Source organism: Perca fluviatilis, chromosome 19, assembly GCF_010015445.1.
Source record: "Perca fluviatilis chromosome 19, GENO_Pfluv_1.0, whole genome shotgun sequence".
Classification (NCBI taxonomy): domain Eukaryota; kingdom Metazoa; phylum Chordata; class Actinopteri; order Perciformes; family Percidae; genus Perca; species Perca fluviatilis.
In genome coordinates this window covers 35,601,419-35,624,450 of record NC_053130.1, presented here as the reverse complement: position 1 = coordinate 35,624,450, position 23,032 = coordinate 35,601,419, and the positions used below count along the sequence as shown (strand labels likewise).

General features: G+C 40.4%; 1 protein-coding gene across 1 annotated transcript in view; it reads right to left on the bottom strand.

Moving 5' to 3' along the window:
• The window catches only part of LOC120547824 (synaptic vesicular amine transporter-like), a 150,200-nt gene extending 128,988 nt beyond the window's left edge, over nucleotides 1–21,212 (bottom strand). The window contains exons 1-5 of the mRNA XM_039783517.1: nucleotides 20,963–21,212; nucleotides 7,525–7,861; nucleotides 5,386–5,444; nucleotides 5,203–5,286; nucleotides 3,647–3,736 (exon numbers count right to left, since the gene is read on the bottom strand). Coding sequence (XP_039639451.1) covers nucleotides 3,647–3,736; nucleotides 5,203–5,286; nucleotides 5,386–5,444; nucleotides 7,525–7,861; nucleotides 20,963–21,095 — 703 coding nt within the window. The 5' untranslated portion in view covers nucleotides 21,096–21,212. The remainder of the gene's footprint in view (nucleotides 1–3,646; nucleotides 3,737–5,202; nucleotides 5,287–5,385; nucleotides 5,445–7,524; nucleotides 7,862–20,962) is intronic.
• Nucleotides 21,213–23,032: the final 1,820 nt, after the last annotated feature.

Here is a 23,032-nt window from a genome sequence, read left to right as displayed (position 1 = left end):
AAAAGGTGGGCCATTCTGTTCACATGTATGGGTACCTATATGGGGAGTACACATCGAAGTTATAGAGTCCATGGATGCCACCAGCTGTATCAATGCTTTGCGGAGATTCTTTGCAGTCAGAGGCCCAGCAAAGCAGCTCAGTTCAGACATGGGGACCAACTTCGTTGCTGGAAAGCAGACCAGCATCCTGAACTATCTCCATACCAACGGCTGCACATGGGAGTTTAATCCCCCACACGCATCCCACATGGGAGGAGTGTGGGAGAGGATGATTGGGGTGACACGCAGAATATTTGATTCTATGCTTTTGCAAAACAAACATACTCACCTGACACATGAGGTTTTGTGTACTCTGATGGCAGAGATAACCGCAATAATTAATGCAAGACCGCTGGTCCCTCTCTCATCAGATCCCTCCTCTCCAGTTCTGCTGTCCCCTTCCATGCTCCTGACACAAAAGCCAGGCTTACATGCTCCACCAGGTGACTTCACCGGAAACGATCTCCTGAAAGGTCAGTGGAGAATTCTGGTGTCATTGGAGAAAACGAATAACTGAGCACTCTCCATCCAAGATGCAAGTGGCACAGGACACACCACAACCTGCAACCTGGAGATGTTGTGCTGTTAAAACAAAGTCAAGCACCAAGGAATGAGTGGCCGATGGCTTTGGTCACGTCAACCTTCCCGAGCAGTGATGGAAAAGTCCGCAAAGTTGAAGTGAAGACATCATCCCAGGGCACCTCCCGGACTTACCTGCGCCCCATCTCTGACGTCATCCTTCTCCTAAAAAGTGACAAAAAAGAAATGAACTGGAAAAAAGAAAGGTTGAATTTAGTGGCAGGTAGAGTTAATTTGATGTGTTAAACTTAATTCTATTATAAAATATATTCAGGGATAGCTTGCAGGAAACCTTTATTTTGAAATACATGGCACATAACATGTTTACATTTCCGTAACTAGTAATAGTGGTAGAAAAAGAAGAAGTAGGCTAGAGGAAACATGATGAGTCTCCGAGTTGGACTATTGATTTTCCCCACGCCCACGACAGCATTGGCTGTAAGTTTATGTGGGAAACCAGCTGATTTGTGCATGTGGTCATGTGACCTGTTGCCAATCAGGAAGTGATAAAAAGCTCACCAGGTTCAGTCATTAGTCCCTTACCTCTCACTGAGTGCACAGCGTTTGTGTGGATTCTCCTGATTCTCCAGGTACGAAAATGTTTGGCTGCAGTAATTTGGGGAGCAAGTACAGCTTAAGGTTGATTTCTGGTTTTGGTCCCACTAGTATGATAGCCAGGCACAAGTTCCCGTCCTTCACAGAGTGAACTGGGGAAAATTGACGGTAATGCCCATCCGCTGTTTTAGCCATATGTGGTAGCAATTAATGTTTCAGCTAAATGTAATCCTTTTGTGTTGCTTATGCCACTGCAAGCCATGTGCTACTTTTATAGAATGTTTTTCATCTTGTAGTTTCTTTAAAGTTAAGTTTCTTTGTATGTTTCAGTTTACCACTGACAAATGAACTGCTGTGGCTGTAGAGCTCCGGGAAATACTCCTCCTCCCGCATTAACTGTGCTATAGGAGTTTGTGTCCTTGCAAAGTAGGCTTATATTTTACTCCTTTTTATTAATGTGCTAATAAATTATTTGCAAGACCCTTTGTAACTTTGAGACTGGCCACTAATGTGTTTGTTTTCTCAAAGGGTGACTAGTCCAGTCACTGTTTTCTACGGTTATTTTACCGTTTTTCTTTTGGTTATTTGCCTTGGTTGATTATTTTCTTGTGATTTCATTTACAAGTGGTCTTTAGATATATATATTTTTTTTTATGGAAGTTTTGACATAGGTTTCTCTTCTCAATTTATGTATATTCACAGCTTGATCCTGTACAAGGCTGGGTCCGTGTCAACACACTGCCTCCTCGTGGTGAGACTGCACTGGGTGACTCTGTGTTGCGGTGTGTATGTAGCCTCGACACTGTAGATTTTGTTGTGACTTGCATGATATTTTGTAGTGACTTACATGGTATTTTGTAGTGACTTGCATGATATTTTGTAGTGAATCGTGTAGAAATAAGTGTGTAGTGCATGTCCTCGTCAGTGCTGGGCCTTCTGTCTCCGCTTTGTCTCCCACAGTTGTTTCCCGGAGTGGTGTGCGTGTGCTGACCTGACCTTCCTACTTTGAGGAGAGTAAGACCACATGTATCTGCCATCTAATTTATTATTTTATTAATCTGCCCTGGCTATTTTAATTGGAATTCTTTTAAACTTTTTGTAATAAAACCAAACTTATTTTTGTAAAAAATTTGCCTCCCGTTAATTGTTCGTGTTAGGGGAGAACTAGAGTTGGTCACACAACATACTAATTAACATAGTAAGGGTTCAAAGGGTTCCTCCGAACCCTCAATAGGAGGTGGTGTTGTCAGGTCTGAAAGGTTTTATGTTGCTCCGGCACTACATTTCGTACTTTCGGTCATTACTTAACCTGCATTCTTTATGTAGCTGTAGAGTCAGTGAACCTTGTTGATCCATTCGTCATTAAATTGTTATCTGTCACGTTTGTATGCTAGTAATGCTATGTTGATGTTAATGCTAGTGCAATGTGTGTGAATTTACGTTGCATGCTAGTAATGCTATTCTGATGTTAATTTCATTTCAATTTTCAATTCAATTTTATTTATAGTATCAAATCATAACATAAGTTATCTCGAGACACTTTAAAGATAGAGTAGGTCTAGACCACACTCTATAATTTACAAAGCCCCAACAATTCCAGTAATTCCCTCAAGAGCAAGCAGTGCGACAGTGGCGAGGAAAAACTCCCTCTTGGGAAGAAACCTCGGACAGACCCAGGCTCTTGGTAGGCGGTGTCTGACGAGCCGGTTGGGGGTGTGATGAACAGTGGCGGTAGTAGTCATATTAATAATGGAACAGTGACTGGATGTACATGTAGCCTGTAATGTGTGAATGGGCAGTTAGCACATTGTTCATGTGTTGTATATGAATAGTTTAACCCTTGTATGGTGTTTGGGTCTGTAGGACCCGTTTTCAAGGTTTGCTAAAAGAAAAATTATGCTATTTATTATATACTCAAAGTCATTGGCCTTGGCTCATTTTCTGTGAAGAACATAAAATTACTTATTTTCAGTGACTGCACAAGGTACTTGTTTCTATTTTTTTACAATTGAATTTACCTGTTTTCTCACAAAAAACAAATTATCATATGATCATAAATGTGATCTCATAGGGGTAAATGGCAAATATGAACCATACATGATGTATATATCATTGGTAATTGAGCTAAACTAAACATCTGTTAAGTATTTTTACATAAATTGTTATAGCTGTATTGATTTAAAAGACTAATGTGGTGGGTCCACCAGACCCAGGAACATTGGCTGTGTAACAAAATATGAAGACCACACAAGGGTTAAGATAGCCTAGTAGCCTATATCAACTTGCTGTACAAGAGACTAAGTATCTGTCTTTTTCGGTTTAGTTTACACTTTGCCTTAAGTCAATAGGAGCAAGGCGCTCAGCATTCTGGCTCGAGAATTCGAGTTTGGCTTGCTGTTTAACTGTGTCAACGTACTGGAAGTGCATTACACATAGGGAGTACAGTATAGTTGGACTACGATTGTTTACATACCGAACACTCCCAATGCCACCCCCCCCAGGGCGATCCCGATGGCGTGGCCTCTCTCCTCATCTGTGTACACACTCGCAATCATTCCCATCCCTGAAAACACGTGTAAAGATCCTGCACCACTTATCACTTGTTCAAACAGATTTTATACAACGAATCCATTACTGATACAGCAAGTCCTATAAGAGTTATACAATAAATACTTTGTGTGATTGACATGAGTGCTACTGTAGCTAGTTCCATGATGGCTTTCTTAAAATATGCACCTAAATTCTATACAGCATATATAGTAGGGGGTTCCTACTCTATTTCTCATTCAGCTAAGGGGCCTGTAATTGTTGCAATTACATGATAATGTATAATTTGTTTTCAACCAATGTCATGATTGAGAATTTATATAAGTTGCATTTGGTGTTAATATGTGATTTTATTTTTTTTTTATTTGGTAAAAGGAAAGTACTTTTGAAGTCTCCGCACAAGGCCTGTTGGGAGAAGCGCACGGGAGCGAGTCACAGCAAGCTTACAGAAAGCACGGACAATTTAATGCTCTGATGAATGTTTTACAATTGTTAAAACGGATGTCAGCGACCATAAGGAAACCTTAAGACTATTCTCTTGTTTGTAGCATGCTGCCAACTAGGTATGTTGTTTTGTACACTATGTCTGTATTTTACTTTGGTGAATGTTATTCTACATGCTGTGCATGTCATTCTGTGTTCATATTAAGATAGTCTACATCAACGATGTTCCACTTCGGGGATTGCTCCGGTGCCGCCGGAAATTCCGCCGGATGACAGTCTTTTAGACCGGATGTCCGTCACTTTCCTATTCCTTTGTGTTGACGTTCTAAACTCCGGTTGATTTCTGAGGACTATGGTTAACTGCTCCTCAGATCTCTGCAGGGTAAATCCAGACAGCTAGCTAGACTATCTGTTCAATCTGAGTTTTCTGTTGCACGACTAAAACTACTTTTGAACGTTCACATGTTCCACCAAAACAAGTTCCTTCCTATTTTGCAGCGGCACAGTGGATCCGTCCGGCACTTAGCACCGCCCAAGATGATTGTGTTTGGTTTAAAGAAATGCTAATAAACCAGAGCACGTTTTTCTCTCATCTAGGAATGCTGTATGGACTAGCCAGACCTTCCATTGCAGCGCTGTGGAGGAAGGTCTGGCAATGCAAGACTAATATTAAGCTAATGTGTTCTTTATTTTTTATTGTTCTACTGTGTGTTTAGTTTTCACTGTGGATTTGGAGAGATACTTTGAATAAACCAGTAGCAAGAAAGCCACTTGTGTCTGCCTGTTCTTCAAGGGAATTATAGGGTGCAAAAAAACTTTGGCGACCCCTGCCCTACACTCTTTCCATCTGATGACAGGACGGAGGTCTTCACCCAGTCTAGCATCGCAACATTTAGACTACAAACAACCCATAATGCAACACTAATTTAAATAACAGGCTATTTTAATTAATATGAATGTATTCAAATGAGCTGAATAGCTGAACAGATGACGGACTGGATATGAGCATCACAGGGAATTAGAGAGGGGGGGTCTTACCAGCCACAGTGGAGCAGGACGAGCCCACACCCTGCAGGGATCTGGCCACAAACAGCAGAGCGTAGCTCGATGAGAAGGCAAACACTTCACAGCAGCAGGAACAAGAGAAATACAGACAGAAACATCAGGCATGATGCAAGCATTCAGATTTGTGATAATGAAGACACGTTGGATGGAACTTACTGATAGTGGAGAGGAACATGATACAGAAGCCAGCGAATAGGGGAAGCTGGTATCCTATTCTAAAGGGACAAAGAGAAAAAAAGACTACATTTAAGCTTATAATTAGTTTGAGGTGTATACACACACACAGGTTAAAGAAACGGCTGCATTGAAAGGGGAAATTCAATCTTTTCAGCATATTCTAAAGCAGTGAGACCTAAAAAGATTCAGTGTTAGAAGTTATGGAGGACTGCTAATTATTTAAATGGGAAATGCTTCAACCAGTTAAGGTTATATTGCTGTACATATGCATATGAATAACGGTTAAAATCCGCTGTCAGTTTGAATAAGTTATTGAATACATTATTGCAGGTATGGAGGATGTAGATTGTCTCCAACTGTGTATGAAGTGTCAAAACGGAAGGCACAACCAGTACAGATTCATTACCTGAAAGCCAAAATGATTCACATAAACTGCATAAATACTGTAAGTGTCTTTTTAACAGCATAGACACAAAGCATTTGTAGAAATTCTGTATTTGCATGACACCTTCTTGCCAGTTACAATTGTTAGCCTGACATTTTAATAGGAGGACTATGACAACATCTTCTTTCATTAAAATGGTAAAAGCTGCCATGCACACGGAACTGTTGTATCCCCCGTAGATACTGGACATGCTTGACTTGCCTTATATTGTCCTCTGTCAGGAGGGAAGGTGACTAACAACAGGTAATGTTCCTTGCCTCAATTACAGCATATCTGAGTGCCCATCGGAGACACTAAATATTGCTTTTGAGGTGAGTGCCAATAATGTTGGAGCGTCCACGCTTCTCCCTCTCCACTGAACATTTATCTCACATTCTGCTCAAATCTTCGGGCTGGCTCTGTTCTGGTAGCTTTTATTCTTCAGAATTATTTTGTTTTCTTGACCCATTGTTATAATGTTAAGTTCCCCTCTAGATTTTAGGTGCCACTCAACTTGCAGCAATGGAATATATGGAATTAAAAATTAAAAATCAATTGCTGATATTATTATTATATTATATATTATTATTATTATTATTATTATTACCTGACATATTTGTATAAAGTTGTTATTGCTGACGTGTTACAAACAATAACCAAATTAGACATTAGCATTCATTTGACGTCATGTTTCTGGTAGCTTAACAAAATAAAGTCCATTATTCACATTTTAGCTCTCTTTTAGTCTCAATAACAAATTCAATTGATAATGTCTGCATTGGTGGTGATCATGAGAATAGTGTTCTCCTTAATGGAGTTTAAGGCTTTGCGACAAGTACATTTTGGAAGGCAATTTGTTGATTGGCTGCCTGAAATTTGAGTAACTCATCCAGCTATCCATGCAAGAAAATAGACAATGCACATGCACACACATGCAATCACACATAAATGGGAATTCTGCCGTTTTTGATTCAGTTTGACTGGATCTGGAGCTGACATGACATTCACCCTCAAAACCAAAAGGACATTAAACTGACAGGGTTTCAATATTCAGCTTTAGATTTCCCTCTCTAAAACTTGAAAAGGGAGTCTGTTGCTGCTCTTTCTCTTCAATTTCTGTTGGATGTTGAATTAGATAAGAGCACGTTATTCTGTGTTGCTCTCTGGCTGCCTTTCCAAACACAAAGGAGAATTTGGCCCTGGGCTAGCAGGAAGCCTCCGTGGCCTGAAAGGAAAGCTGTCATACTGTGATTGTCTTGCTCTGTCCTTTGGTATTCGGCTTTAAATAAAATAATTTCCTCTCATGTATTTTTTGTGTGTCTTTAACAGTTCTTGCATCATGTCATAAAATGCCACATAGAGCATCATTGTAGTTATTGCAAATATGTTCTTCACATGTATTTAAATGAGCTAAACACTGAAGTTATATACTGTAGATGCATTGCATTCGTTACAATTGGCAATTTCTAAAGTAACCAGTAGGATGAATAGCAACTTATGGCTTTCTGTTCATTATGTGACAACTACATGAATTTCAATTGCTTCTACTGATTTCATGACAGTAATTTCCAGGCTGCTATTACAAAAGCAACAATCATGTTCCAGGTTGCCTGCGAAAACCCCTTAACCAGCTAATTCCCCAGCTGTAAATGCTACATAATAAACGTATCAGAGACACAGAGAGAAAAACCTACCTGTTTGTGAGTGGGCCTATGAAGGGGTTGGTAATCAGCTGTACGGTGGCCTTGGATGCGAACAGCAATCCCACTTTGACATTCTCATTGAGCAGCGTACTGGCAGACTGGGGGCAGTCAGAGGAGTTGTGTGGCACCTCTGTGGCAGTGGGGGCCGTAGGGACCAGGTCCGGAGACCAGGCTGTGGTGTTGGAACCTGAAGACCTCACAGTGTTGTCGTATAAGGACACAATGCTGTGAAAGGTTCCTGGAGCTGCCGGCTGTGACGCGGTGCTGATCTTCAACACCACGTCTGTTGACTCATCCAGAGTGTACAGGTAGCTGGGGATGATGGGAACTAGAGGGCATAAAGAGGTGAGAGGAGATTGATGCAATGAAATATGACACGACCACTGACTGATGTTCACTAGCATGATGTTATTCCAGATGTTACGGCAACATATGTCAGTAGAGAACAACAGGGCTAATCACAAGCACTAACCTAAAGAAAGAAAGAGACCTCCATGACCACATCACCAAAAATTACATTAAAGAAAAGACTAAAGAATTCAAGCTGCAAGCAGCGTTGGACGGGCCCTCGTTCCTCTGCGCACGTCGGGGGTTACTGGCCGCTCCTTGCGACCGTGCATTTGCGCGGCACTCAGACACTGCAAATCGTCACCAATAAAAAGGGAACTCTCTGCTGAGTTCAACGATACCTCACACAATGCTCTACATCATACAGTTCATTAGCTGTGAAAGGGGGCGTGGCTTGAGCATAGGGATCAGGCCAAACCTTTACCAATAAAAAAGGAAGTCTCTGTTGAGTTCAATGATACCTCACACAATAGTCTCCAAGAAACGGGTCAATAGTTAAAGGAGGCGTGGCTTAGGTATATGGGGCAGGGCTAATCATCACCAATGAAAAGGGAACTCTATGCTGAGTTCAATGATACCTCACACGAGACTCTACCTTGAATGGGTCACCAGTTATGAAAGGAGGCGTGGCTTAAACATGGCCAAACCATGACCAATGACAAACAAACTCTCTGCTGAGTTCAATGATACCTCACACAAGACTCTACATCAAATGGGTCATTAGTTATGAAAAGGGGCGTGGCTAATGCATAGAGGGCGGGTCAAACCATCACCAATCTAAAAGGAACTCTCTGCTGAGTTCAATGATACCTCACACAAGACTCTACCTTAAATGGTTCAAAAGCCATAAAAGCGGGCATGGCCTGAATACATGGGCGTGGTTAAAATATAGGGGGCGGCTCAGTATCACAAGTAGACCACACATTCTAAGTTTAATGTAAATCAGATGATGTTTGTCATATAATTAGGCTGACTTCCTGTTGCCAGCGGGGGGCGCTATGACCAAAAGTCAATATTGGCCTGTAGATGTCCTCAGGCCTGGACTCATTGATTGTGGGAAATTTCAAGCAGATACGACAATGTACACTGTAGTTACAGCCTCTTTCTCGTTCATTTGAAGTCCATCGGATGAAATCTCTAGGAGGAGTTCGTTAAAGTATAGCACCTTGACTTTTAGGTCTACTTCCTGTTGTCACTAGGGGGCGCTTTGACTTTAAGCCAATATTGGCCTGTAGATTTTGTTAGGGTTGGACTCTTATGAATCCTGGAAAGTTTTGAGCCAATTGAACAATATACACTCAAGTCACACCCACCACATGCCCTATGACGAAAAGTTTCTTTAACGTCTTAAGATGGCACAGACCAAATTTGTAGTTGATCGGATGAAATCTCTAGAAAGAGTTTAAGTACGACATGTGGAAATGGCCAAAATCGCACTAATTTCAAACCTTCAATTCAAAATGGCGGACTTCCTGTTGGGTTTAGGGTATGGCTCCAATGACGTTTTTTGTACGGCTTGACATGCTACATATGGGTACCAAATTTTCGTTAGTATGTGTTAAACGTACTGCAGGGGCTCAATTTATTTTACTTTGTAGGGAACGCTAGCGAGCCATTTTTGTGCGCCTATTCCCGAAACTTGAGACTTGATGCAACCGACAATTTTGATGAGTTTTTTAGTATGTTGAGCCCCTTAAAAAGGCGATTCATTTGCCAGATAAAGAATAATAATGCCTTCAGTTTCAATAGGGCCTTCGCCGCTGTCGGCGCTCGGGCCCTAATAAATTAAACTTTATTTATAGTGTCAAATAATAGCAGTCATCTCAAAACACTTTACAGATAGACCACACTCTATAATTTACAAAGACCCAACAATTCCCCCCAAGAGCAAGCATTTGGTATGACAGTGGTGAGGAAAAACTTAATTTAAACAGACAGAAACCTCAGACAGAACCTGGCTCTTGGTGGGCCAGTGAGCCCTGTGGATTATGTTGCTGGTAAAAAAAAAAACGGTACGTGACATTTCACAGCTTTGAGCACCACGAAGGATTCAATTCATCTCCACTGTATTGGGTGGTGGGAGAAGTTTCAGAAGTTCAGGCTGAATTTGGGGGAAACAATATGCATTACATCTAAATCATTTCCTTTTGATGGAATGGTGTGGCCATAAGTGTAGCCATAGGGCTGATCATTTAGTGCTTCAGCCTAAATGTTTCATATATTTTTATTTATTAGGGAGTTTTAAGCCGAGAGATGACAGGAAATGAGAGTAGGAAGAAGCTCAGAGAAACATGCAACAAAGGTTCCCGGTTTGCTTTTCACGGTCAGCACCCAAAACCCCAAGGCTGTGGGGCGACCCCACACCCTGACATTCTATTATATTGCTGAGTGGAACTTTATGTAGGAGGGAGTAATATAGCACTGCTCATGATGTGATGCAGTCAGGCAGAAACACGCTCACGGGTGAATGTTGCTGCTGGTAGGCAATTTTTTATTTTTATAGGCAAACAATCTACCTTTTTTGATTCTTCACAGAAACTTGTTCTATTTTCTCACATGACAGACAGTGAATAACAAACGCATCAACAAAATCATTGGCCCATTGTGTTCTCCTGCTGCTCCTAGACACGCTTGGTCAGTTTGGCTATTTGCCCTCTTCATGATGCAGCACTCTTAAAGGGGTGATAGAATGATTATATAGGGTATTTTACACTGTTCCTTAAGGTCTCCTAATAGGGTATGTAACATTGGTTGGGCTGAAAATTGCCCGAATGCTATTTTATTAGGCCCTTAACTACCCTGTGAATATGGCTCTATTTGGAACAAGAGCTTTTCTTCCAAATATGGTATGCTCATGAATATTCCGAATGAGCTACGTGCTGATTGGTTTGAGCAAACTACATAGAAACACATGGGAGACTCTCATATTTCAGACACTGCAAAGTTATACATTGTTTATCGGGCTATTCCATTACAAAATTCACTTCTGAAACTATTTTATGCGAGAAATCGCATAAAAGTAAAGCTCAAATATGGGCCGCTTTACGAAAATGGATGGCTAATTGCAAATTTTGTCCGACTGTGTGTCGAAGTTCAGCGCCAGTGATGCCTGTGTTGCTGCCTCGCCGCCCGGCCTGCCTTCCTTCACAGACCCCGGCCTGCTATGAGGTACTTGGAGCTCCGTCACGACTGGCAGCCCACTGCACTCCATACCCGCGCAAAGTCACCGTCTCTTGGGCTAATGACAACCAAATGTCAGGGTGTGGGGTCGCCCCACAGCCTTGGGGTTTTGGGTGCTGACCGTGAAAAGCAAACCGGGAACCTTTGTTGCATGTTTCTCTGAGCTTCTTCCTACTCTCATTTCCTGTCATCTCTCGGCTTAAAACTCCCTAATAAATAAAAATATATGAAACATTTAGGCTGAAGCACTAAATGATCAGCCCTATGGCTACACTTATGGCCACACCATTCCATCAAAAGAAAATGATTTAGATGTAATGCATATTGTTTCCCCCAAATTCAGCCTGAACTTCTGAAACTTCTCCCACCACCCAATACAGTGGAGATGAATTGAATCCTTCGTGGTGGTCAAAGCTGTGAAATGTCACGTACCGTTTTTTTTCAGAGATCTGCATGACCTAGCTAGATTCAGAAGACTACCTGATCTCAGGTCAGTTGTATAGCCTATGTAAATGTTGGGGCGTGACCGTTCTCTTAATACACCCAAGGGCTGACAAAGGTTCCGGTTTTTGGGAGGCTGACGTCAACTTCCAGCTTTGTTGAGATTCGCCCGTTTTCAGCGGCAGTTTCAAAATATGAGATTTTCATAGTAAAGGGGTGTCATGGGATTTTGAGCTTCTATGTATGTCCTATTTACCCACCGAACTGTCGTTATTCAACTATGACAGGGTAAAATCGGTTTTGCATTCTATCACCCCTTTAAACAAATGTCAATCAACACATAGTTAACACGGTCTGTTGGTAAACCCCTCTTCAAAATATGAGTTTGTGTGATTGGTTACTAATAGAGTTAAGCCTTGAGATTATAAAGTATCAGCCAGACAGAAACTGTTGGCATTGGCAGTGTTGAACAAATGCTAAAAAAATAAAATGATATATAACTTTACATTATTTTTACATTTTACATTTTGTAACAGAAAGAAAGGAATTATAAAAATCATCCATACAATGTCCAAATAGTATAAATGATTGTGATAGTGGACATGAAATATGATCTACGATTTTAAAACTGCAGTGATTGAATATTAATGTGGGTTAGACTTTAAAGGCTACATGTAACCAACAGATTTTCTGTCTTTAGGTTATTTTCAATGATTCAATTCAACAATTTTCAATAATTGTGCATCACGTGCCAAGGTCTGCTTCATACTAATGGAGTGATCTGCTTTAACAGCCTTAATTAAAGATCTTGTCTCTATAAAATTAAAAAATTCTATGAATAGATGAGAATGGTTCCAGCTGTCAGAAACAGATGCAGAGTGTGTGGAAGCTGCAGGTCTGACTCAGTGATCCAACAAAGACGTATCTGATTGCCTACAGACGTAACACAACTTGTCAACACATCAGGGAAGATGGCGGCTCGCATGGTGGCTCGTATACGGACAGGTGCTGCTGTCGCCGTATACTCAAACAGTACTGCCAATTGTGCAAAACCCTTGTCTTCGTACAAAACTGGCTCACGCTATCTCATACCATCAAGGCAAAGTGCTCCGATTATTAAAAGTCTGTTTGTAGCAAGTTTAGTCTTTGTGCTACACCTACTTTCTTTGCAATGTTGCTGTGCCGGTTCAGTTGGGCTTGGAAAGTCTCAGCACGGCAATAGACCAAACACATCGAGCCAACATGCTATTTATGAAGCTCTGCTAAACAAAGGCCAAGCTACCCTGCCAAATCATACAGGTATTCAAAGGAAAATAAAGTCAAGACGGCCCTACCAGGATATCCTTCTGCTGTTGGCTTGGCTGGAGATGTTGAGCCTGGTCCGTACGGATCCGGTATTGGTGACGCTGGCCTCTCCATAGACGCGCATGGTTGTCGCCTGGGAACTGCCCTGGACTACCGGCGGGACAACAACAGCAATCGGAGTCTGAACATGGGAGGAGGCCGAAGATCATGCGGATGCTCGTGGATGGCATCGATGGACATCATGCTGCAGTCTTCCCTGGATGCGCTGAATCCATGTGTGGCCTCCGGTTTGGATTCCACCTCACACAGAGCGACACGCGAGGAACACTCCGGAACTTTGACGCATGCCAGCGGTGAGCTTTCATCACTCATGCCGCCGACTCTGGGGATCTCTACACCGGTAAAGCGGCTTGTTCGTGATAAACGAAAACTTACTGATCTCAAGCCAGCTATTAGGAAACACCGTAAGTTCACTTTTTTCCAAACTCTAAACCATGCAAATATTCTATGGGACCCACGCTCCAAACCAAGGGGATTACTAGACGGACACATTTATATCTGTAGCATGGTCTCAAAGAGTGATCAAGTGGAACATTTACTAAATAATTCCAACTTGGATTTTCTTGGTGTCTCAGAAACATGGTTAAGTAAATATTCCCCAGAGGCAGCTGTTAATGTATCTGGATACATTTTCAGAAAGGACAGAAACAATGGGCAAGGGGGAGGCGTGTTAATCTATGTGAAAGACACAATCAAATGTAATCTGATTGAATGGTCGCCTGTATTAGATATTGAATGCCTTGGACTGAACGTTTGGTTATCCCCTGAAATGTAATTTGTTTTAATTTGCTTGTATCGTCCTCCTTCATCTACCATTGCTTTTTATGATAATTTACATAAACTGTTAAAACAATGTCAAGAAAGAAAGGAGCTAATTTTAATGGGCGATTTTAATGTAAACTGGGAAAATAACTCTGACCGGAAAAAACTTAAAGACATAACAGACAAATTTAATCTCACCCAGTTAGTTATTGGTCCCACCTGCATCACTCACTCCTCTCAGATGCAAATTGACTTAATGTTTACAAACAGACCGGAAAGGATAACAAAATCATACAATTTATTGACAGGTTTATCTGACCATAATATGACATTACTGGGAAGGAAACTCACTAAAAAACGTTTTAAGAACACAACCACAGTGAAAAAATATCATCCGAGTATTCCTAAAAATGATATGGGCAAATTCAAATCTGCATTAAATGATATTAACTGGACTGATCTTCTGGCTATTGAAGATATAGAGAACAGTTGAAATCTGTTTTCAAGCACTGTTAATACTATAATATCCTCATATAGCAGAATAATGAGGTACAGACCAAGACAGAAAAATTATCCACCTTGGCTCAATGAGGCTCTCTGGAAACAGATGAGGGACAGAGATTCCTCACTAAAAATTGCACTTAAGTCAGGACTTAGAAGTGACTGGTATAGTTATATATCCCTCAGAAGTAGAGTAGTAAGGAACATAAGGAAAGCAAAAGCAGATTTCTATATAAAAGCAATTGATGATGCAAAGGGAGATGGGAAATTAATCTGGAACTATATTAATAAATTAATTGGGAAAGATACTCAGCATTGCGCACAGTATAGTAAGCACTTTTAACAATTTCTTTATTCAATCAGTTGAGGATTTGACACAGAATTGCATTGCTAGTAATATAGTGAGCATTCCTATTGATATTAACAAACCTGTTTTTAGAATTGAGGAAATTAGTGAAATTGAGGTAGATAATACCATGAATTCATTAAGGAACTCCAAAGCTAGAGATGCCTTTGGTCTTGATTCTGTATTTTTTAAAACTCATAAACAGTCTTTAGTTAAACCTCTTACACATTTAATCAATCTATCAAACAAGGTATTTTTCCAAGCTCCTGGAAAACAGCTGTGGTAACCCCCATTTTCAAGGCTGCTTGATAAAACTATGGTGGAGAACTACAGGCCTATCAGTATACTACCTGTAATATCCAAGGTAGCAGAAAAATGGGTGGCGAAACAGCTGACTACTCATCTTAGTAGGCAATACACCACTGCACCCAATGCAGTTTGGCTTTTGAAGTAATCACTCCACAGAAACAGCCAACTGCTTTGTTATAGAGAATGTCAAAATTAATCTAGATAAAGGAGGCGTGGTGGGCGAAATATTTTTTGATTTAAAAAAAAGCATTTGACACTGTCGATCAGGACGTTCTTTTGTCAAAACTATCATATTTTAATTTTTGTGAGAATGCAATCAAATGGATGAAATCATACTTAACTGATAGAAAACAAAGTACACACATTAACAACACTCAATCTATATATCTAAACTGTAAAATGGGTGTCCCTCAAGGATCTATACTGGGCCCCCTTCTGTTCAGTCTCTACATAAATGACCTGCCCACTGTTTGTCCATCTGTACATTTACAGATGTATGCAGATGACACAGTCCTCTACGTGCATGCTAAAAATAAACAACAAGCTGCACAACAACTGACTAAGGCAATGAGTAAGGTATCCATATGGCTAACTAATTCTTGCTTACACCTGAACATAAGTAAAACAGTATGTATGTATTTTACAAAACAAACTACTGTGACATATGACCCTGAGGTAATTGTTAACCAAGAGAAGGTTAGAGTGGTATCTGACTTTAAATATCTGGGAATCATCCTAGACTCTCATTTAAAAAGTATACAAAAAAGGTTGCCAATATTGTTAAATTTAACTTGGCAAATTTTAAGCACATAGGACCATACCTAACAATGAAGGCCGCAAAGCTCTTCTTTCATCTTCTCACATTTTTCTTACTGTTTAACTAGCTGGTCGCAAGCCAATAAAACAACATTGCAACCATTGGAGTCACTTTATAAACAAGCATTAAAGACATTGGACCATAAGGGTAATAGCTATCATCTTTGTCACATAATTAAAAAACACAACATGTTTAGCTTTGAAAACTTTAGAAACTTTGCTGATGCCTGTCTTGTCTTTAAGGTACTCCGTGGGCTTGCTCCATCACCACTGTGCCAGTTTATAAAACAGAAAGATAAGGTCAATAGAGTAACCAGAGCAAACACCAGAGGTGATGGCATAGTTCAATTTAGAAAACGTAGGATTGGAAGCACAGCCTTTTCTGTCAGAGCTGCAATTTTTTGGAATAGTCTGCCCAATGAGTTAAGGGAGTGTAATAGTCTCTCCTCCTTTAAAAATCATCTTAAATCTTGGATTAGGGACAATTACAATTGTAACCATACACCAAATACTTAAGCCCATGAACATATTTTGCTTTTATTTTATTATCATTTTCTTTATTTATTTATACTGTACTTTATACTGTAATTAAGTTGAGGATTAGATGAGGTGAGCAATATATTGTCTGTTTGAGGGTATATTCATATTGTCTAAAAATTCTTGCTGTATTTATTACATTGCTACTGTGTTTACATAATTTATAGTGTATTTCCATTGACTTTTGTATTTTAGGGTGCCTGTTAAGACCTGGCTAGGGACAACAGATGGAAACTAGCACTTGTAGCTAACTCTGGCTTGTTTACAGCAAGTAACTTGTCTGTTGATCAATGAGCATTGTCCCTATCAAATAAATAAATAAAATAAATGAATGAATAAAAATGTAAACTGTTGATGCTGCTCTCAGTCATTAACTCTTCCTTTTTTTACTTATTACTTTATACCCATTAGTAATGATGTAAACTATGTTTTAAAGGAAGAATCAATAGAAATGTTTATTATATATTAGATGCATTTTATATCATCCAAATACCTAATATATGATATGGTGTGTTTTTGAAAAGAATGAAAGGTATTTCAAAGGGTGCTGAGAAAAATGAGTGAGATGATAATGACACACACACACACACACACACACACACACATACACACAGAGACAGTTTTCAGAGCATCAGCAGCAGTAACACACTGAGTTATATTGAACATTAGACAGAGTGTTTGAGCTGTGATGTAGAATCGTGAGTGATCAGCTGTGAACGTGCACGCGGACAGCTGCTGTTCTGCTGTTCTGCTGCTTCTTCTTTTGGCTCTTGGAGGAATTTTATATTATAATAACAAATATTGGGGGGGACACTTTTCCGTTTCTCATATTGTGGATGACGTGAGCCCGTCCCCGGCGGCGATTACGCGCTTGTAGCCTATAGGCTACGAGAATGAGTTTTGGAAAATGAAAGAATTACAATCAATAGGCTACACTGTATTTGAATAGCCTACCTAGAGTATAGTCCTATCAGTAGCTAGGCCTATTATGGGATGTTATCTCTCTGCCAGCGTCAGATGCAGGGTTAGCGATGTATGACCTATGCTCACATCTGATTTTGTAGTTTTTCAGTCATTCGATGTCAAGCGGATATTCGATTTGAAAGTTAAATGTAATAATGATAATAATAATGTTCACTTTGGTAACCTGCCACTTGCACTATATTACAGACATATAGACACATCCCACTAAACATTGAACATTGGATAAACGTGCAGATCATGTCTATATTGGGTCCGTCGGTCCATGACCAATTCTGGACATCTATTCGACGTCCAAACTAGGTCCACTATTTGGACGTCCAACCGTGACCCAACTTGGACGTCATATTGATGTTCAACATTTGATCTTTGAACTGGGTAATTTTTTGGACGTCATTTGGACGTCCATGACAGGTGCAGGAAATTTACATGATTAACCCATAGACAGGATTAACCCATAGACAGTACAGTAAGCACACACATACGTCCGCGACTTATGCAAATTATCGCTTCATCTGCAACTGATCGCGAGTCATTTTGAAGCTCCGTCTGGACATCATATTTTGATGGAAATCTATATATACATCGCAGCATGTCAGCTAGTCGGTTAGATGCATTAGGCTACAAGTTCCTCAGTTGTAAAAAATTTTTTTTTTAAAGTTCCTTTATTGAGCGTCTGGATGTCTTTACTGTACACACACACTGTTGATGTGATGGACAGTGAATCTGAATTCTGCCCAGCAACCCATTCGCGCCACAGTCGATAAAGAAAGGATAAACGTTGCCACAGTCTACGAATGGTTAGGATGGAGACTGCTTCGTTGCTGCTGTCAAACCCCATGGTAAGCATCTTAACGTCATGTTAATACAAATATTTTGACGTTTTTGCATGTGGAAGTTGGTGTTCCTCTGACAAATAACAAGATGTGTTAGTAAGTTACACCATGTCATGGTTTAAATTAACTTTAGAGCCGTTATATCAGGTTAACATCGCGCTAGCCGCCCTTTTTCACATTCATTTAAAATTTAAATATCCGTGCTCTAGCTAAATATACTTATCTGATTGAATCTGAATGTAAAGTTTACGTTAGCTAGCTATGTCTGTTGCGGTAAGTTAATTTACTGGCTGTTCCATAATTTAATGTGGCTAACTATAACGTTAACGTTACACAGGCCATTAACGTTAGCTAGCTAAATCATATTTAAAAAAGGTGAAGAGGTTCAGGGGCCGTCTAATGGCAGGCTAACGTTCGTACTTTAACTCCCATTGTGATAAGGTTCTATTTTTACCCTGCTTATTACCACAATGTAAAATTAGTTTTAGGACATTTTGTAAGACTGTGGTTCGTTTCTGTACACTCAGCATTAAATCTGGTTAACAATTGGTTTTGACAACGGGGTTCGGAGTGCTGACGGTCATAAAACATCAGTAATTAGATGGTGCCCGTTTTCGTTGGCTAACGTTAGCCTTCAAAACCCAGATGATTAGCCACCTGTTACCACAATTTTCTTACTGCTAGCTATATCACTAACTTTGATTACTTATCCATCCATCCATCTTCGTCCGCTTATCCGGTGACGGGTCGCGGGGGGAGCAGCTCCAGCAGGGGACCCCAAACTTCCCTTTCCCGAGCCACGTTAACCAGCTCCGACTGGATTGGTGACAAAGCGCAGCCCTGGCGGAGGCCAACCCTCACCTGAAACGAGTCCGACTTACTGCCGAGAACCCGGACACAGCTCTCACTTTGGTCGTACAGAGATTGGATGGCCCTGAGAAGAGACCCCCTCACCCCATACTCCCGCAGCACCTCCCACAGTTTCTCCCGGGGGACCCGGTCATACGCCTTTTCCAGATCCACAAAACACATGTAGACCGGTTGGGCATACTCCCAGGCTCCCTCCAGGATCCTTGCGAGAGTGAAGAGCTGGTCCGTTGTTCCACGACCAGGACGGAATCCGCATTGTTCCTCTTCAACCCGAGGTTCGACTATCGGCCGAACCCTCCTTTCCATTTTTGATTACTTAAATAAAAATAATTTACCTGACAAGCTAGCGTTAGCTTAATGTAGTTACTGTCAGGACAGTCAAATTGATCATAAGCCTAGCTAGCTAGCGTTACATAAAACTGATATTAGCGTTTATAATCGGCTTTAACAGGGACTAAACACGTTCGATGGACGTATTGAATCACATTTGACTTTAAGATCAATATAATTATCAATATCACAATTCATTTTATTGGTACTTAACTTTTCCGTATCATGTTTATAGCAAGGGTAACTTTGGTAGACTGTTGTTTGCTTGTTTCACTAGTTATCCCTTATTAAAAAGGTGGTTCTTGCTAAGAATATCATCACCATCTTCTACTAAATGTCAGGAATACACTGTGTTCATTGCAAAACAATAGTTTACAATACTAAAAATACTGCATCCTCACAAAAGAGCAGCATTTTTTTGATAGTAGTTTTCACATAGTGTGTCTGTTTTTATGTTGGTATGATGTATAGTGGAAGATCAGAAAACGTGGCCAGGAGTTGTGAGAGAAGGCAATGCAGAGATGAAGGACATCATACCACAAGACTAGTTGTGTGTGTATAAGCCTGATAAACAAGTAAAGAGTCAGGTATGTCATTGTCTTATTAGCTTAATGCCAAATGCTTAATAAATGTTATTCTTTGCTCAATTGATCAGTGTTAGGTTTACATAACATTATCCTGATCCCATAGGTATCCAAAAATTGAGAAAGGCTAAGCAAGTGATGTTTTTTTTTTTAAACTGAAACAGGGTGCACAGGTTCACAGACACATCTCTACTGATTGGGTATCACCTAGAACACAGCCAATAATGGAGACACACCCACCAAACGAGAGAAAACATAACTCAAGCCGTTGCACACCGTTCCCAGGAAACGTGCTGTTTTGACACTGAATGTGCCACAGCTCTTTGATTGAGAGGAAGCACACAGTTTCAGACTTTAAAAAAACACTGGTCTAAGCTTTTAATAGTATTTTTGTACATTAGCCCTTAGTATAGACCAATGTAGGCTAATTATCTCAAAATCTAGCTACATAATCAAAAGGTTTTTTATTTTCAGAATAGCTTTTAGTGTGTTATAGTGTGCTATTTTCTATAATAATTTGAACTTGTGTAAATTGTCTTTGAGTACCCTGAAAAGCGCTTTATAAATTGTACATTGTGCTTGATATGTCTGGTGCCCTTCTGATGCCATTTAGGGCAATTTATTTTTGATTAAAGATGGAAATGGCAGTAATAAATTGGGATTTATTTGTATATGTGTATAACTGTAGTCCCATGTTTCCAGAGAGTGGAGGACATGTGTTCTGTGCCAGTTAATTTCCCTGTAGCTACACAGGAAAATTATCACATGGTACAGAAAACATGTCCTCCATCCTCTTGAAACATGGGACTACAGTTATAAAAGTAGTATAAAACAACGTCTAAAATTAGTCAAAATTTGACGTTGAAAAGACGTCCACAAACCACATTTGGACTATAAATAGCCCGGACGTCAACATTAGACGTGCGGTAGACGTCGAAAAAAGACGTCGTTACAAAACAACAACAAAACAACCCCTTCAGTGGACCGAAATTGGACGTCCAAAAATTACATGGAAAATACGTCCCTTCGACGTCACATTGCGCAGTGGGATGATTATGAGGGGTTTGATGGAGCGCTGATCTGCTGGCTGACTGACTGACTGGTGCTACAAAGACACTGGGCATCTCTGGACAGACCTGGGGAACTGGACTACCTGTTGCGCAAAGAAGAAAAGAAACTCTTTGCAGAGATGCAAGAGATGAGAAAAGTAGCAGTGTACCTACCGACTACAGTCAGCAGCATTTTATCCAAGAGCAGAGCGACGAAAACAATGAAGAGACTCAGTTTCCTCGATTGTCTCTCTTCTCGGAGCCATTTGATCAAACTAAACTGCCGAAGCGCATCCAGTCTCTCCATTGTGTTAGTCCCGAAAAGAGCAGGGTAACAGAACGGACGACAGAAGCTCCTGGAGAGACACAAGTGCCAACGATTGGTCAGTAACTTTAACAAATAACCCTCCCAGTCTATGTGAAGCGGTGGATAAACTGCTGAGAATGTGAGGCGGAAGGCTGTAGAGCATGCATCTTACCTGGGATGCGCAGCGGCAGCAGCGCGGCTGGGAGGACGGGATGCTGTCTTTCTACTGACTGGAGCCACCGCTGACGTCACTCAACCTGTATGTGTGTGGGTCCCCGTCAGACCTACCTTCACACATTCAAACCGCAACTAGATTAGATCAGCCCAAACAATGGACAACACACACAAAGCCTAACTCTCGGCTGTAATGATGATGGATCAATACTGAGCTGATGCCATCGTGTGAGCTTTCACACTGCTTGGTGATCAGAAATAGGGCTCAACGAAAATCTTCTTATTAACAACATAATTTAAAAAAAAACCCATAAAGAATAATAATAATGTTTTGTACATTTTCATTAAAGATTTCAATAAATGCCAAAAGCCCAATCACTAACTAACAGGTCTGCATAGAAGATCAAATATAGATCTAGGCTATGTGTTTCACAATTTACACAATTGAAAATTAAATTTTAATCCACATGTGTGCAACCACAAACAGCCTTCAAACCACCTGTATATACTTTTTGGTCCACAATCCATGCCCCTCCAGATATTTTTGACTGACTTTAACACTGTCCCACATTATTATCATACTGCCCCCCTTTTTACAAACCACATTTCCTAAAGTGGGACACTAGGGAATGTAATAATAATAATACATTTTATTTGTTGGCACTCTTTAAGACACCAAAGGACACCTTACAAAAAAAACGAAAACAGTAATATAAGCAATTTGTCTAAAATATGACAAGCTATACATTTTGATAACAATTTATAGTTTCTACGTACATACATTATACTGTTTTTGGATGGACAAACATTTCATAAGAACAATAGGCCAACAAATAGCAGGATTTAAAAAACAAAACAAATTCATACTCCTTATCAAGTTTGTTAAAACTCCATGCCTTTGGGCGGTCTTCACACAAGGAGCTTCCTGTTGATGATTGCTGCACCCTCATATATGACATTTCAGAGGTCATGTGATTTTGATTACACAACACCACAGCTTTGGCTAACCAATAATTTTACTGGCATTTATGTGTTTATGGTGGACCTACCAACACTAGACCTTAGGTGTCCCACATTAGGCAATGTCTAGTCTATATCCACCACGTTCCACTTCCTGGAATGTTCCGTTGCCGCCAAAAATTCCACTGGATGTCCTTGTTTTCAGCTGGATGTCTGTCCCCTTCCTCTTTCTTTGTGTTGGCGTTCTAACCTCCAGTGGATTTATGAGGACTATGGTTAACTGCTCCTCATATCAATGCAGGGTAAATCCAGACAGCTAGCTAGACTATCTGTCCAATCTGAGTTTTCTGTTGCACGACTAAAATTACTTTTGAACGTACACATGTTCCACCAAAACAAGTTCCTTCCTGAGACTATTTAGCAGAGGTACCGTTGCTCCGTGCGGCGCTTAGCAGCGCCCAAGACGATTGTGATTGGTTTGAAGAAATGCCAATAAACCAGAGCACGTTTTTCTCCCATCCCGGAATGCTGTGTGGACTAGCCAGACCTTCCACCACAGCGCTGTGGAGGAAGGTCTGGCAATGTGAGACTAGGCAGTGTCCCACTTTAGGACAATTCACCCTATTTGAGGTGATCTGATCATGAAATTAGTGACATTGGGTAAAACTGCTGAATTAGATCCATAACAAACCAAAAGTAAAGCCGTAAATGTTTGATTAAGGACTTTAACAAGTTAAGTTAAAGATGCATTCATGTTTTTCAACGTGTTAGAAATTGGAACCATAACTATAAAAATGAAGGAT